We start from the raw sequence: 15,250 nt of genomic DNA, 5'->3' as shown, positions 1-15,250 counted from the left end.
CCTGCCCTCAGATAGCTTGTAGTCTATAGGAGTACACAGCATGTAGATATATAACTACATGTAAAAATACGAACCAAATACAAGTTAATTTCTGGGGTGAGGCACTAGGAGCTTGAGGGATTTGGGAAGACTGGATATAGAAGGTGACACTGGTGCTGAATTTTGAAGTCATTGAAGGCTTCTGAAAGGGCAGAGGTGAAGATAGCCTGTGTGAGGCATGGAAATGGGAGGTATACTCTCACACGGGAGGAACAGCAAGAAAGCCAATATGATTGAAATGGAGAGTGAGGGAAGGTTAGCAATGTGTAAGAAGCCTGGAAAGGTAGGCTGGAGCCCCATGGTGAAGAGGCTTTAAATGACAGAGAAATCTGCATGGGATCCTTAGAGGGAAAAGGGGGCCACTGGAAGTCCTAGTGACAGCTCTCTCCATTTATAGAACAAAGGAGCAGGGTCAAGAGCAATGGATGCCCAGGGATGGAGAAAAGGGCCAGGGACCCAGAAACATGGCTTTTAGTGTTTAAGAAGGAAGAACAGTTGGAATTTCAAGTAAAATTCTGACTAAAAATAATAATTGTCATTTCTTTAGCTCTTTGAACTTTACAGAGGGCTTTCCTCAAAATACCTGTGAGGTAGGTAATACTAGTATTATTATCCTCATTTTACAGATAAGGAAACTGAGGCACAGAGTGCTTAAATGACTTGCATGAGATTGCAAATGATATAGTAGAAAGAATGCTGGATGTGGAGTCAGAGGAGCTGGGTTCAAATCCTGGCTCTCCTACTAATTATCTATATGACATTAGGTAAGTTATTGAACCTCTCTGGATCTCAGTTTCCTCATCTATGAAATAAGAGGGTTAGACTAGAGAATCTCTGAGATCCCTTCAACCTTAAAGATATGATCCTGTGATCTAACAACAGGGTCATTAACTTGAACTCAAGTCTTCTGACTCTAGGTCCAGGCTCTTAAGCACTGCACCATGCTGTTTCTCTAAAAGTCACTCAAATTTTGATGGAGTTCTTGAAGATTTAAAAAGCACAACAACCCAGTGAGACAGGTAGTGTACAAATTGTTATAGGGACCTCAGGAACCTAAGACTGACTTTCCCACAGTCACATAGCTAGTATCAGAATATGGCATGTGTGACTCAATTTTATTTTAAATTCTGAAGTATCTCCCTCCCCTTTTCTTCCCCAACCCTTTGAGAAGGCAAGAAAAACAAAACCCATTACAAATATGTATAGTCATGCAAAACAAATTCCCACATTAGCCATGTTTCCCCCACCCCATAAAAAGGTGGGGGGGAAAGGAAAACAAAGAAAGAGAAGAAAATATGCTTCAGTCTACACCCTGAGTCCATCACTTCTCTATCTGGAGGTGGATAGCATGTTTCATCATGATTCCTTTGGAATTGTGGATGATCATTGTGTTGATTAGAGTTACTAAGTCTTTCAAAGTTGATTTCATTCACAATATTGCTGCTACCATATAAATTGTTCTCCCGGTTCTGCTCACTTCACTTTGCATCAGTTCATACAAATCTTCCCAGTTTTTTTCCTGAAACCATCCCCTCAACATGAGTTAAAGTACAATAGTATTCCATCACATTCATATACCATAACTTATTCAGCCATTCCACAGCTGATGGGTATCCCTTTAGTTTCCAATGCTTTACCACCACAAAAAGAGCTGCTATAAATATTTTTGTTTCTGTGGGTTATTTTCCTTTTTCTTTGCTCTCTTCTGAGTATAGCAAATCACTTAACCTTCAAATGCCCCCAGGTAATTAGCCAAGGCTGTGAGCTGAAGAGCAGGTACTCTGCATTGGTATGGTGATGTTCATAAGATGGTCCATGTGGAGCTTGGAGACCATTTGTTAGAGAAAGGACCTGAATCTAGGTCTTCCTGAAACCAAGGCTGCCTTTCTAACCCCTACACTATTATTTGTAATATTTATTCAATAGTTCTATGTTTCTTGCTATATATCTGTAAAAGCAGATAAATAAGCATTTCTCTGCTTCTGTCCAAGAGTTTGTCTCTGCGTCTCAACGATTTTGCTAGTGGGATGAGCAGGGGAGGAAGGGGAACATATTTCTTTCTGAGGCTGACTGTGGTCTAGGTCTTCAACAGATCTGTCACTGTGGATGCCACCCACCCCACCTTACCTGGGTCTGGTATAGAAGATGGTAATGCACAGCTGTGCTGACCTCCTGGAGGTGGACCAGAACTGTGGATGAGATGATAGCTGACCCCACTTGGGTGCTTAGGTACCTAGAAACAAATTGGGGAATGTGTCAGAATGGAAAGAGCCTTGTCTGAGAGTGAAGAGCATATATTTTCTAGTTCTAGCCCTTATATTTATTATCTATGTGTCTATAAGATCCATCACCTCTCTCAACTCTGACATACATGACCTCTATGGTCTCTTCCCTGTTTAATAAATGAAGATAATTCTAAAGGCCTTTTTAAACTATTGTATTAAATATTCTAAGGCCCCTTCCAGCTCTAACATTTTATGTTCTAAGGTCCCTTCTAGTTCTAACTTTCTATGGTCTGTGTTCTAACATTCTAGGCACTAAGATTGCTTTCAGCTCCAACATTCTACGTCTTAAAGGCCTTCCTATATGTAAGTAGCCAAGCAAATATTTATTAAGTGCTTACTGTGTTCCAGGCACTGCATCAGGCCTTAGAGATATAAAGACAAAAATGAAAAAATCCCTCTCTCAAGACTTACATTCTATAGAGGGAGATGTGTGACCAGAGAAGCATATATGAATATATTTAAAATCAATATACAGTCATTTTAATAGGGTAGAGGCACTAGCAGCTAGGGCAGTTAGTAGAGGCCTTTCATAGGTGGTGGCATTTGAGCTAAATCTATATTTTGTGATTCTATTTTCCTTCCCCACCATTACATCTTCCCTCCCTTCCATCAATCAATACTTTTCTGGGGGGAAAAAAGGCATCCACAATGATCAGGATCCTTTGGTCCCTAGAAGTTGCCACCTAGAAGGAGGAAAACCCCCACTCACTTTTGTCTTTTGTCAGATATGGAGACATCTTGGCTGAGGACCTTGCCACCTTCCTGCCCTTCCCACCCCAAGGAGTGCTGGAGGGCACTGTAGGCAAACCAGGTGTTGATCACAGTGACTTTGGAGAGACCTGGGCAGATGGGAAACTTTCTCTGTTTAGGCACATCCTCTTCAGATGACTGACCCACTCAGTCCCACAGCCTCATTCATTCTTTGCCCCACGTCGCTTAGGCCAGTCGATATTTTTCTTTGTAATTGTCTAGTCTCCCAACTCTGGCTGGGTGTTCCCAGAGGGCAAGGGGCCGTGTCATCCCTGTCATGTTAGGGGGTTGCCTGAGAGCAGAAGACATGTTGTTCCTCTCAGACCAGGGGACTCAGAGGCAGGGACTCTGTCACTTCCCTCAAAGTGGAGCTCCTTGAGGACTGGGCCCTTGGCTCTCTGAGCCTCAATCTCATATCCTGAAGAGTCCATCCCCTCTCCTCCCACTAAGGACTACCATCTGTCCCCTTAAAGCAGTAGTATCAAATTCAACTACAAATGGGGCCACTAGATTGTACATAAGGATCCCTACAGGCTGCAGATTGTTTCAAAAAAAGGAATGTCATTATGTTATATTAATTATATATTAAATATACAACATTATATATCATATTGTAGTAATTATATATTATAATGTTATATTAATATTACATAACATAATTATGTTATGTTAATTATATATTATTAATACTAGTTTAATATTTATATTTGCCATATATTTTATTATATAATAAAATAACACATTATATTAATAAATATTAACTTTTATATATTTATGTTAAAAGAATTATATATTAAGTACATAACATATGTTATATTAATATTATCTTTGTTCATGTTGACATTATCTATGTTCTACCGCATTTTTGTCTCATTAAACATTTCCCAATTATATTATAATCTGGTTTGGGCTACACTTGGGAGTGTTGTAGTAGCCTGCTGCCACATGTTTGACACCTCTGCCTGAAAGCATCTGAAGGGTGGGAGAATTTCTTTGAGCTCTCTTCCCTCATAAATTTTAGAAGAGAAACTGAAGCCTCAGGTGGAGGAGAATCTAGAGTCTATCAGACTCTTATCTCCCAGATAGAGTGTACCAGTCTCATCTCCCAGAGCTCACCTCTTCCTTGAAGTCTTCTCACTTCCTCAAAGGGCACTTGGATATACTCTGGCCCTCCTGGAATCTCCAGTAAGTCGCTACTGGTCGAGTTTCTCAGGTTCAGGCTCCGAGCTTCAATGCCTGGAGAAAGAGCAGGGCCCCAAGCCTGAAGAGCTGGAACTTCATGTTTTTAGGGTTAGGTGCTCTCCCCTGAACTGGAGATCCTCAACGCACTGGCCCAGGGTCCATCCCTCTACATACCCTCCCTTATGCCCATCCTCCTCTCTGGACTTGGGCTCACAACAAGTGAATTTGGCAGTATAAGTATTATAAGATTCAATATATCAAGGACCCATGACTTCATCGATGTGGGCTATGAGGCAGATCACAGCTCTCCTCCTTGTAGTTGTTGTTCAGCCTTCATTTTCAAAGAGGACCAATGATATCACGGGGTGCCTTAGTAGATCAGTCTTCATTAATTGCTGGAGTCAGTATTCTGGTAATGAACCTCCTGTCTCTGGTTTGATCCTCAAACAGTAGGCACGTAGTCTATCACTGGGCCTGTTCACCAAGTCTTTCCTGGTTGGTAATTTAACTGATCCATAAGCATTTATTAAGTTCTAAAAATGTGCATACCAGGCACTGGGAACATGAAGACAACAACAAAATATTTCCTGCCCTCAAGGAGCTTACATTCTACAAGGGAGAAACAAGCCATGCATTTATAAAATTTATTCATGATAAATCCAAGGACTTTTTTGGGAGGAGGTACTAGCAGCTGGGGGATCAGGAAAGGACCCATGTAGAAGGTCATACCTGAGTGGAGCTTTGAAGGGAACTAGGGATTTCTAAGAAGTGGAGGCAAGAGGGAAAAGTCATCTCGGGCATTGCAAATAGCACATGCAAAGGCATGGAGATGGGAAATGAGGTATCATGTGTGAGGGACAATAAAAGGGCTAGTTTAGCTAGATCATAAGATGATGGAAGAGAAGAACTATAAAATAAGCTTAGAAGATAGGGTAGCATTAGGAACAATGAGCAATTAGAGGGAGGTAGATTTCGGCTTGATACAAGGAAGACCTTCTTAGCAATTTGAGGGTATCTAAAAGTAGGATGGGGTATCTTGAGAGGTAATGAGTTCTCTATCACTGAAGGTTTTCAAATGAAGGCTGGATGACCACATGCTAGAATTACAATTATTCTAGAAAGGAATCTTTCCCCTTCAACTCTGAGATTACGTGAGTGCAAACATGATCATTCCCATTTTATAGAGGAGGAAATTAAGTAAAACCCAGGGAGGAAGGACATTTCTCAAGATCACATAGTTGGAGAACCTGCATCAGGACACCATGGTGTCCACTCACCAATGGGGCCCTTCTGGATAGAGATGTTGGATCTCTCGGCCGTGAGGAGCAGACTCAGGCTGGCGGCAATGCAGTTCACACTCTCCACCAGGACCATGGGACTTCGGATGATCTGAGGACAGAGCCCATGGTTGTAGCCTGAGCTGAGAATCCCCCTTTTTTCCTCTATAGCTGTATCCCTTTCCTTCAATCTCAGACAAACCCTGCGAAAGCAGCAAAGGACTGCTCTATAATTGATACTGACCAGTGCAACTCACTGTATTCTGACACTTTAAGACAGTTCTCAGTGATCCATGCTAACAGAAGGGATCCATGGTGTAGTTAGTGCAACAACAACAATAATAATAGCTAGCATTTATACCGCGCTTTAAAGTTGGCAAAACACTTTACAAATATTATCTCATTTTATCCCTCATAGCAACCCTGGGAGGGAAGTGCTATTATTATCCCCATTTTACAGATGAGGAAACTGAGACAGACAGGGTTGAGTATCTTATCCAGAGTTCCACTTGCCCAGTGTCCCAAGACAGATTTGAACTCGGGCTGTGACTCCACCTTCAGGGTTTTAGCCAGTGCTCCACTTAGTTTCCAATGAAGCAGTAGATACTGAGATATGGTGCTTTAGGAAGCTTACTATGGCACCCAGCCTTCTATTGAGTACTTTGAAAGCTATAAAGTAAGACACAATTCCCATATTCAAGTAGTTTATAGTCTAGTTGGAACAATAGGAAACATGAGATTTGTTCTAGTGAACAGTTCTAAGTCATATGAGCAAATGTGATCCCATGGTGTGGAATGCATATATTTCATAGACTTGGAGAATGCGTACTTAGAATAGAATATTAATAATAATATTATGATGCTCTTTAATATATTGACATTATATATTATATACATTATTATAATATAATACAACAATAAATATATAATAAACAATATGTTAATATTATTAATAATATAAGAATAATAAATAATGGCATATAATTGTAAGGTCAGGAAGGGACCCTAGACCACAGAACATTAGGACAAAGAATGAAGGTAGAAGGGATCTCAAAGCATGGAATGCTAGAACACATACGCAATGTTAGAGCTGAAAGAGGTAAACGTCGACCATGAGGGCTGGAAAGGGCCTGATGACGCAAAGTGCTAGAAGGTAGAAAGTTAGGGTTAGAACACACTTTAGAACAGAGAACTTTAGAACACAGAACAAAGAATCCTAGAATCAAAAAAGATCTTAAAGACCATCTAGTCCAGGGATGGGGAACCTGTGGCCCCACCCCTGATCTAGTCCAACCTCCTCATTTTACTGATAAGGAACCTAAGGCCCAGGGAGGGAGGGAAGGAATATGTACTTACCAAGCACGATCTACGTTCCAGGCACTGTACTGGCATTTGTGCTGTAAGTTCTTTACAAATATTATCTCATTGGATCCTCACAACAATCCTGAGAGGTTGGCGTTATTATTATTTCCATTTTATAGTTGAGGAAACTGAGATCTAGAGATGTTGACTTGCCCAGGGTTGTACAGTTAATGAGTGTCTAAGGCTGGATTTGAACTCAGATCTTTCTGACTCTAGACCTAGAGCTCTATTCACTGTACCACCTAGCTGCCTCTAGGCAAAAGAGAAGGGACTTGCCCATGGTCACACAGGTGACTATATCAAAACTAGGATTTGAACCCTGACCTTCCTAAATACCATGCTCTTTCTGTAATACTTCAAAATGTCACATGATTAACAAGTTAAATGTACTCATCTTATCCTGCTTGTTAGACTGTGAGTTCCTTGAGGACAATAGCCATGTAATTTTCATCTTTCTATTCTCATCGTGGGGTACAGTGCCTGGCAAGTAACAGGTTCAATTGCATTAGAGATCCCCTCCCCCATTTCTGTGTTCTAGGATTTCTTCCAGCTACAAGATTTTATGACTATGATTTGATATGAATAGTATGCTCTGCTGAGACCAAGATATTAGAGTTTATATATCATATATAATGCCTTACATCTGCATGGTGCTTTACTATTTACAAAACACTTTCCTGTACTTCCTCTTGAATCTTGAAACATCTGGTTCTGTGAGATAGGGCACTAATAACAAATCTCTCTCTACTGTACTTTGCATTTTACAAATAACTTTCCTTAAAACCCTGCAGGTAGGGATTGTCATCGTTTTAACAAATGTGGAAACTGAGGCTCGATGCTGTTCTGCAGTAGCCCAAGACCTTCTTAGAGGTTCCTGTGGCCTATATAAGGGCAATAAGGGAGTTGGACCCCTCCCCCACAAGACATGCATGAGGTTTACCTCTTTAATCTCCAGCCACTGGGCTTCAGTTTGCTTCTCCAAGAGCAGGCCAGCCACTGCCAAGAAGTTCTGGCTGAGATGTTCCTGCTGCCCAGAGGGGTCTTGACCTCTGACCTCGACCACAAGGACCCTCTTCAGGAAGCTCAGCACAGCAAGCAGGTCAGCTGGCTGCAGAGGGGTTTCCTCTGCTGCGAGGGCCTGTTCCAGGATCCCCAAGAAGCTGGTAGCCTCAAGCACACTCAGGGAGCCAGGGTCTTCTCGAAAGTCATTTCTGGAAAGCTGTGAGAAGTGAAGCCAAATCTCCCTTTGCCCTCTTTCTTCTCTGCAGATCAGGGCATAGGACTACTTTGAAGAGTCAGAGAATAAGGCATTTCCCATTGGCTAAACTGGGTGGGGGTGGGGGTGGGGGGAATCTCTTAGTTACTCTGATCAAAACAATGATCCACTGTTTTTTTTTTTTTGTTATTGCTATGTAGAGATGATAATATAATTTTAGAAGGATGCCAAATAATAATGGGATATGAAGATATCCTTATTTCTATTTTTTTGGGGGGGGTGAAGCTTCTAATGTTTTCCCATATGAGGTTTTTTGTTTTTAATTTACAGTGGCAAGTAGGACAATTCCAGAGGACCCATGATGAAAAATATTATGCACCTGCAGAGAGAGAACTGATGAACTCTGAGTGCAGATTGAAACAGACTTTTTCACTTCCTTTATTTTTCGTGTGTGTGTGTGTGTGTGTGTGTGTGTGTGTGTGTGTTCTTTTACAACGTGGCTAATATGACAATATGTTTTGCATGATTTCACAGATATAATTGATATATTGCTTCTCTTTTTAAGGAGTGAGAGGGACAGAATTTGGAACTCAAATTTTTAAAAGATAAATGTTAAAAACTTTAAAAAATATAATCGGGAAATACTTAATGAAATAAAAAATATATTTAAAAAAATTTTTTTTTAAAGAAAGAAAAGTTTCCTCTCCCTTCATGCTCAGTGTATGTATGTCTGTATTTGCACTCAATTAGGGCCTGGCAGCCTTCAGTCTAACTTTGGGAGATTTAGCACAAAGAAACCTGGACTTGGAGGCAGGACACCTGAGTGTGAATTGTGGTTCTACCTCTCATTAGTGGTGGGACATTTTCAGTAAATCATTTTAACTCCCTGACCTTCAATTACTTAATCTGTAAACCAATCAATCAACAGGTATTTATTAAGCACCTACTATGTATCAGGCACGGTGGATACTAAATGTAAAGAATCAAACAATCTCGACTCATAAGAAGTAGTTTATATTCTAATGGATAAGAAAATAAGGACATGTAAAAATATAGCCCTAGTCTGAATTATGACAATTTTTAGTTACTGCGATCCTAATTAGTGGGGTCTCAATTAGTGAGGTTTTGTTAAAGCAGGATATATAAACAAAGACATATAAAAATTTATTCAGCATTGATATAAAGTTAATAAATACAATTAGGCACACACAAACTGGTTAAGTCCAAGGTAGTTTGGAAAGGAGGACGCTAGCAGTTGGGAAGACCAGGAAAGGTTTCATGCAGAAGATGGTGCCTGAGCCACATAGTAAAGGAAGAGAATAGATACAATTCTTGGGCCATCTTCCTCATAGCGTTATTGTGAAGAAAATTATTTTTAAGCTGAAAAGCAGGAGGAAGTGGGAACAATTGTTATGAATTTTTTAAAAAAATACACTTTCATAGCTCTCCAGTTCACATAGGAATGGGAACTATGGGGCCCTGCCAAACGCTATTGTAATAAACAGATAAGAGCCCTTTTGTAATTAGCACATTTGCTGCCCAGTGGAGTCAGTTCTGGGTTCTCAAATGCTATAGCAACAGAACGAAAAATTTGGCAGGTCCTGCCAAGTTGGAGAGGTTTTTTTGTGCAGGCCCAGCATGTGTCTGTCAATGGAACACAGTGCAGCAACAGATGAAGAAAATAAAGCTTGTGAAGGTTAAATGACTTGCCCAAGGTCATATCACCAGAAAACTGGCTGACGGGTGATAATTTTTTTAATTGTCTACCAAAGGAAGGGTTGCTGGTGGAGGCAATGCCATTCCCAGTGAAAACAGATCTTTTGCTGTGAAAAAGAAGCATTATTTGCATGCATTGCTGAATTCCTTGGGAAGTTAAATGTCACCCCTGAAATGCCAATATTGTTAGTTTCCTTGACCTAATTATGCCAATTCTCAATTGCCGAGATTCTGATTAGTGGGATTTGAATTAGTGAGGTTTTATTATAGCAGAGTCTAACAGGTGCCCCACCCCTGGAGTGGTCTTATGATTCCCAACACCTTAAGTGGTGTCCCTGGGGTTCCCCAAGCTTTGCCTGGCTCACCACAGTAGTATTGGCCAGAGTGTTGACCCGGCTGATAAACTCCACATCTGCTGTTTTCTGGACTTCTTTCAGTCGCCAATATACCTCTGAAAACAAGCAAATGTAGCACATGGCTTCTTGGACATGTTCAAGGAGGGGAACTAGATTGTCTTTTGCTTAAACTGTCCCTAAGCCAGTTCTGAGACCTATTTCCCTCCCTCCTCTTTCCAGAGAGACATAGCTAGATGGTTCATTAGAACATAGGCTATTCAAATCACAGAATGTTGGAGCTTGAAGAGATCTCAGAGCTGACAAATAGAATATAAAATATTACAGCTGAAGGGACCTTAAAACATTTGAATGTTAGAAGATAGAACATGATGTTAGGTCTGAAAGGGCTCTTTAAAAACAGATGTTAGAACATAGATTGTAGAATGCTAGAACTGGTCAGGATCTTAGAACATGGAATATTTTAACAGAAGACACGTTAGTGATGAATGACGCCTTAGAACAATGTTAGAACTGGAAGAGACCTTAGAACATAGATTGTTACCACTGGAAGGGATATTAGAACACAGAATGTTAGGGTATAGAATGTTAAAACACAGCACATTTGAACTGAAAGGGACCATGGAGATAGTCTAATTGAACATGCCAATGTGATTATGACAGGAGACAACCAAGCAGCAGAGTAGTGAGAGCACTCAACTGGTTTTGGAATCAAAGGCCCTGGGTTTGAATCCTGACTCTGCTCCTTACTGTCTGTGTCATCTTGGGCAACTAAATTAACTTCTCTGGACCTGTTTCCTCATCTATAAATTTAGAGGCTTGAAGGAAATACTGTTTAAAGCCCTTTCAAGCTCTAAATCTCATAAATTTCCTTTATGAGAGAGAGGCTCAGAGAGGTTAAATCTGAAGACATATATGATCAATTAGTTACAGAACTGGGTCTAGAGCCCAATTGTGATTCTGGAACCAATGTTCTTTTTAACCACACCACAACATCTACAAATTTCACCCAAATTTGCAATTTTGCAAAACCAAAGAGTGGTTTGAATAAAAATGCTGTAAACATCTGCTTGACACCTTGTATGGAAAAGCCTCTGTGTATAAGACACTGACATGGGCGCAGTTGGGGCCTCCAAGAATTTAGAAACTGGGCTTTAAAGTCACCTACCCTATGCCTAGCCCACTCCATCTCATTGTCCCTCTCTCAGTTAGTAGTTCTGATTGTATGAGACTGCAGGCAGTGATTACGGGTTTGATTCTAGACCCACCAGGAAGCTGATTAGGGCAAGCAAAGCTTACCTGGCCTGTAATGGCAGAGGAAAGGAAGGGGCTGTAGGCACTGCTCAGAACCCAGTGTTCCACTGCCACCATCCAAAGTTGGGCATTCTTCTATGGGCACTGTGGGCAGAGGAGACCAGGAAGAGAAATTCAGTCCTCTAGCAAAAATAGCAATCTAAGTGTTGGGAGGGTGCTTAGAGATAGCTATCCTAACCCCTTTACCCAATGTATGAATCCCTTCTGGAGTATTGCCAGAAAGTGGTTATCTACTTCTCCTTAAACACTTCCAGTGACAGAGAACTTACTATTGTTAGACAGCATGAATCCTTACTAGAGTCTGCCTTGCTTTCTCATCTCCTTATATTTTCTCCTTTTCTTTGTAGCTAAACTCCTTGAAAAAGCCATCTATACCTGCTCTTCACTTCCTTTACTTTTATTCTCTTCTAAACTCTCTTCACTACGGCTTCTGACCTTTTAGTTGTCCTTTCCAAAATTACCAATGATTTGTAAATTTCCCAATTCTAATGGTCTTGTCTCAGTACTCATCCTTGACCTCTCTGCAGAATCAGACATTACCTTCTCCTCCTAGACACCCTCCTTTCTGTGTGCATGTGTGCGTGTGTGTGTGTGTGTGTGTGTGTGTGTGTGTGAGAGAGAGAGAGACAGAGACAGACAGACAGACAGAGACAGAGAGGGAGGGACAGAGAAGGAGAGAGACAGAGACAAAGATAGAGGGAGGGAGAGGCTTTCCTCTCACGAAAACCTCGTTGTTTGCCTCCTACTTGCATGACTACTCTATCTCTGTCTCCTTTGCTAGATATTTATATAAGATTTTGAGTTTTAAATTTTTTCTTCCCCTCTCTCTCCTGCCCCCTCCCCAAGATGGTGTGCAATCTGATATAGGCTCTACTTATACATTCATATTAAACATATTTTCACATTAGTCATGCTGTAAAGAAGAATTAGAACTAATGGGAGGAACCACAAGAGAGAAGAAACAAAACTAAACAACAAAAGAAAAGGAGAGCAAATAGTATGCTTCCATCTGCATTCAGACTCCTAAGTTCTTTCTCTGGATCCAGATAGCATTCTCCATTGTGAGTCTTTTGGAGTTGTCTTAGATCCTTGCATTGCTGAGAAGAGCCAAGTTTATCAAAGTCAGTCATCACACAATGTGGCTGTTACTGTGCACAGAGTTCTCCGGGCTCTGCTCACTTCACTCAGCATCAGTCCATACAAGTCTTTCCAGGTTTTTCTGAAGTCTGCCTGCTCATCATTTCCTATAGCACAAGAGTATTCCATTCCATTCATATACCACAACGTGTTCAGCCATTCACCAGTTGATGGACATCCCCTTAATTTGGATATTTCAGACTGGATGTCTTAGAGGTATCTAAAACGACACATGTCTAAAGCAGAATTCATTCCTTCTCTCCCCAAGCCTTCCCCTCTTTCCGTCTTTTCTATTACTTTCAAGGGCATCACCATCTTCCCAGTCACTCAGGTCCACAGCCTTGGTCTCACCCTCAACTCCTCACTCTGGCTCACCCCACAGATCCAATCAGTTGCCAAACCTTGCTCTTTCCACCTCCACAATATCTCTTGCATATGTCTTCTTCTCTCCATTCACATAGTTCCCAATCTAGTGCAGGCCTTGATTACCTCTTATCTGGACTGACTTCCAATTGGATTCCCTGGCTCAATCCATCTTCCACTCAGCTGCAGACTTTGTGATTTCCCTAGAGCATAGGTCTAACCACACTATTCAACAACCATACTACTCCACAAACCATAACCTGCTCAGCAAACTCCAGTGGCTCCCTATTATCTCCTGGATCAATTTTACACTCTATCATTTGGCATTAAAGCTCTTTATAACCGATTCTCTTCCTGCTTGAGTGTTCTTACCCATTATTCCCCTGCATGTCATCTCCAGTCTATCCCTACTGACCTACTTTGCTGTTCCTCACATATGACACTTGAGTGTGTGCAAGCCCTGTGGTCTAGTTCCTCTGCAGACATCAGTGATTTCATACTAGGTAGAAGGGACCAGAAGGTAATAAATGCAGAGAAACTTAGGATCATCCCCAGGAGAATGTAGGCTCCCAGAGCACAGGGATGGTTTCATTTTTATTTTTATATTCCTAATACTCTCCAGAGTGTGGAGCACATGGCAAATACCTAATGTCAGTCAGTCAATAAACATTTATTAAGGGTTTGCTGTGTGCCAGGCACTGTGCTAAGCAACGGGGATACAAAAAGAGACAAAAGACAGTTGATGGTGGAATATCCAGGAGGCCAATGCCACTGGATTGAAGAGTACATGGTAAGAGAGTAAAGTGTAAGAAGACTGGAAAGGGGGAGAAGGGGCTAGATTATGAAGGGCTTTGAATGCCAAATGGAGGATTTTGAATTTGATCATGGAGGCAACAGGGAGTCACTGGAGATTATTGAGTGGGGAAGGGTGACGTGCTTGGACCTGTGCTTTAGGAAAATCACTTTAGTGACTGAATGTAGGATGGATCAGAGTGGGGAGAGACTGTAAGCAGACTCACCAGTAGGTTATTGCAATAATTCAGATATGAGGCAATGAAGGCCTTCACTAGATTGGTGGCAATGTCAGAGGAGAGATGGTAGTGTATTCAAGAGAAGTTGCAAAGGTAAAATCGATAGGCCTTGGCAACAACTTGGATATGGAAGGTGAGAGAGTGAGGAAACCAGGACGACTCCTAGGTTGTGCGCTTGAGGGGCTAGGATGATGGTGTTATCCTCTACTGTAATATTACTGAATGCTTGTTAAATTGAATTAAAAAATCTTCTCCTCTGAGGCCAAGTAGAATTAGTCTAACCCCTCTTCCAAAAAAAGAAAGGTCTTCTACCTTGTCAGGACTGGAGAACATGGTCTTTCCTTCTTTAGACGTCAATTAGGATTTGGCTTGTTCATCTCCTATGCATCTATTGGTTCATTCTGCATTACAATGTAACTGACTGTTTTATGCTCTTTATCTTCAGAGTATTATCTACCCCAGGGTCCAAGTGATGGCACTTTGGGAAGTAGAACTCCCCCAACTTTCCCCTTTCACTGTTTTATTTTTTTGTGTATGTGTGTGGGGCAAGGGAACCAAACATTTATTAAATGTCCATTATATGCCAGGCACTGTGGTAAGCACTTTACAAATATTATCTCATTTGATCCTCACAACAACCCTGGAAATTATTATCCCCACTTTTCAGTTGAGGAAACTGAGGCAGAGAGTGATGAAGTGACTTGCCCACAGTCACACAGTTGGTTAAGTGTCTGAGGCTAGATTTGAACTCTAGTCTTCCTGACTCCGAGGCCCAGTGACCTATCCACTGAACCACAAAACTGCATTTTAGGGGACAGCAAAGGCAAAAAGCCAAACTGAAGGAAAGGAAATGCTGTCTCAGAGCATGTGCACTCTGGAACAGTTGCAAAGTACCCACGTTCCTCCGCCTCTGAGAGATTTCCTTCCAGGAAATCTGGGAGATATAAAACAGGTGGACCAGGGCTCCCTGCCTGTCATTCCGGAAATTGGGAATAGGCAGCTATGGAATTTACACTAACATTACAGGTGCCATTTTTCTAGAGTGTCAGAGACTGTCAGCTTTCATGGATAATGGAAAAATGGTGAGACACACCTTTGTCACTGAACCTTTCTTGCCTTCCTGCTTAAATCCTAAGGTCCATATCGGGTTAGGATCCAGCGTGAATATGAGCATGTATACACACACACACACACACACACACACACACACACACACACACACACA

General features: G+C 41.3%; 1 protein-coding gene across 1 annotated transcript in view; it reads right to left on the bottom strand.

The window, feature by feature from the left end:
- LOC114047003 (adhesion G-protein coupled receptor D2-like) overlaps nucleotides 1-15,250 on the bottom strand; it is a 43,744-nt gene that overhangs the window by 21,806 nt on the left and 6,688 nt on the right. The window contains exons 5-11 of the mRNA XM_027867646.1: nucleotides 11,480-11,578; nucleotides 10,193-10,278; nucleotides 7,836-8,114; nucleotides 5,534-5,645; nucleotides 4,191-4,310; nucleotides 3,034-3,163; nucleotides 2,167-2,272 (exon numbers count right to left, since the gene is read on the bottom strand). Of these exons, the coding sequence (XP_027723447.1) occupies nucleotides 2,167-2,272; nucleotides 3,034-3,163; nucleotides 4,191-4,310; nucleotides 5,534-5,645; nucleotides 7,836-8,114; nucleotides 10,193-10,278; nucleotides 11,480-11,578 (932 nt within the window). The remainder of the gene's footprint in view (nucleotides 1-2,166; nucleotides 2,273-3,033; nucleotides 3,164-4,190; nucleotides 4,311-5,533; nucleotides 5,646-7,835; nucleotides 8,115-10,192; nucleotides 10,279-11,479; nucleotides 11,579-15,250) is intronic.

The sequence above is a fragment of the Vombatus ursinus genome, unplaced genomic scaffold (genome assembly GCF_900497805.2).
Source record: "Vombatus ursinus unplaced genomic scaffold, bare-nosed wombat genome assembly UNPS02014786.1, whole genome shotgun sequence".
NCBI lineage: Eukaryota > Metazoa > Chordata > Mammalia > Diprotodontia > Vombatidae > Vombatus > Vombatus ursinus.
The sequence above is the reverse complement of the archived record's forward strand: the minus strand, read 5'-3'. Positions and strand labels throughout refer to the sequence as shown.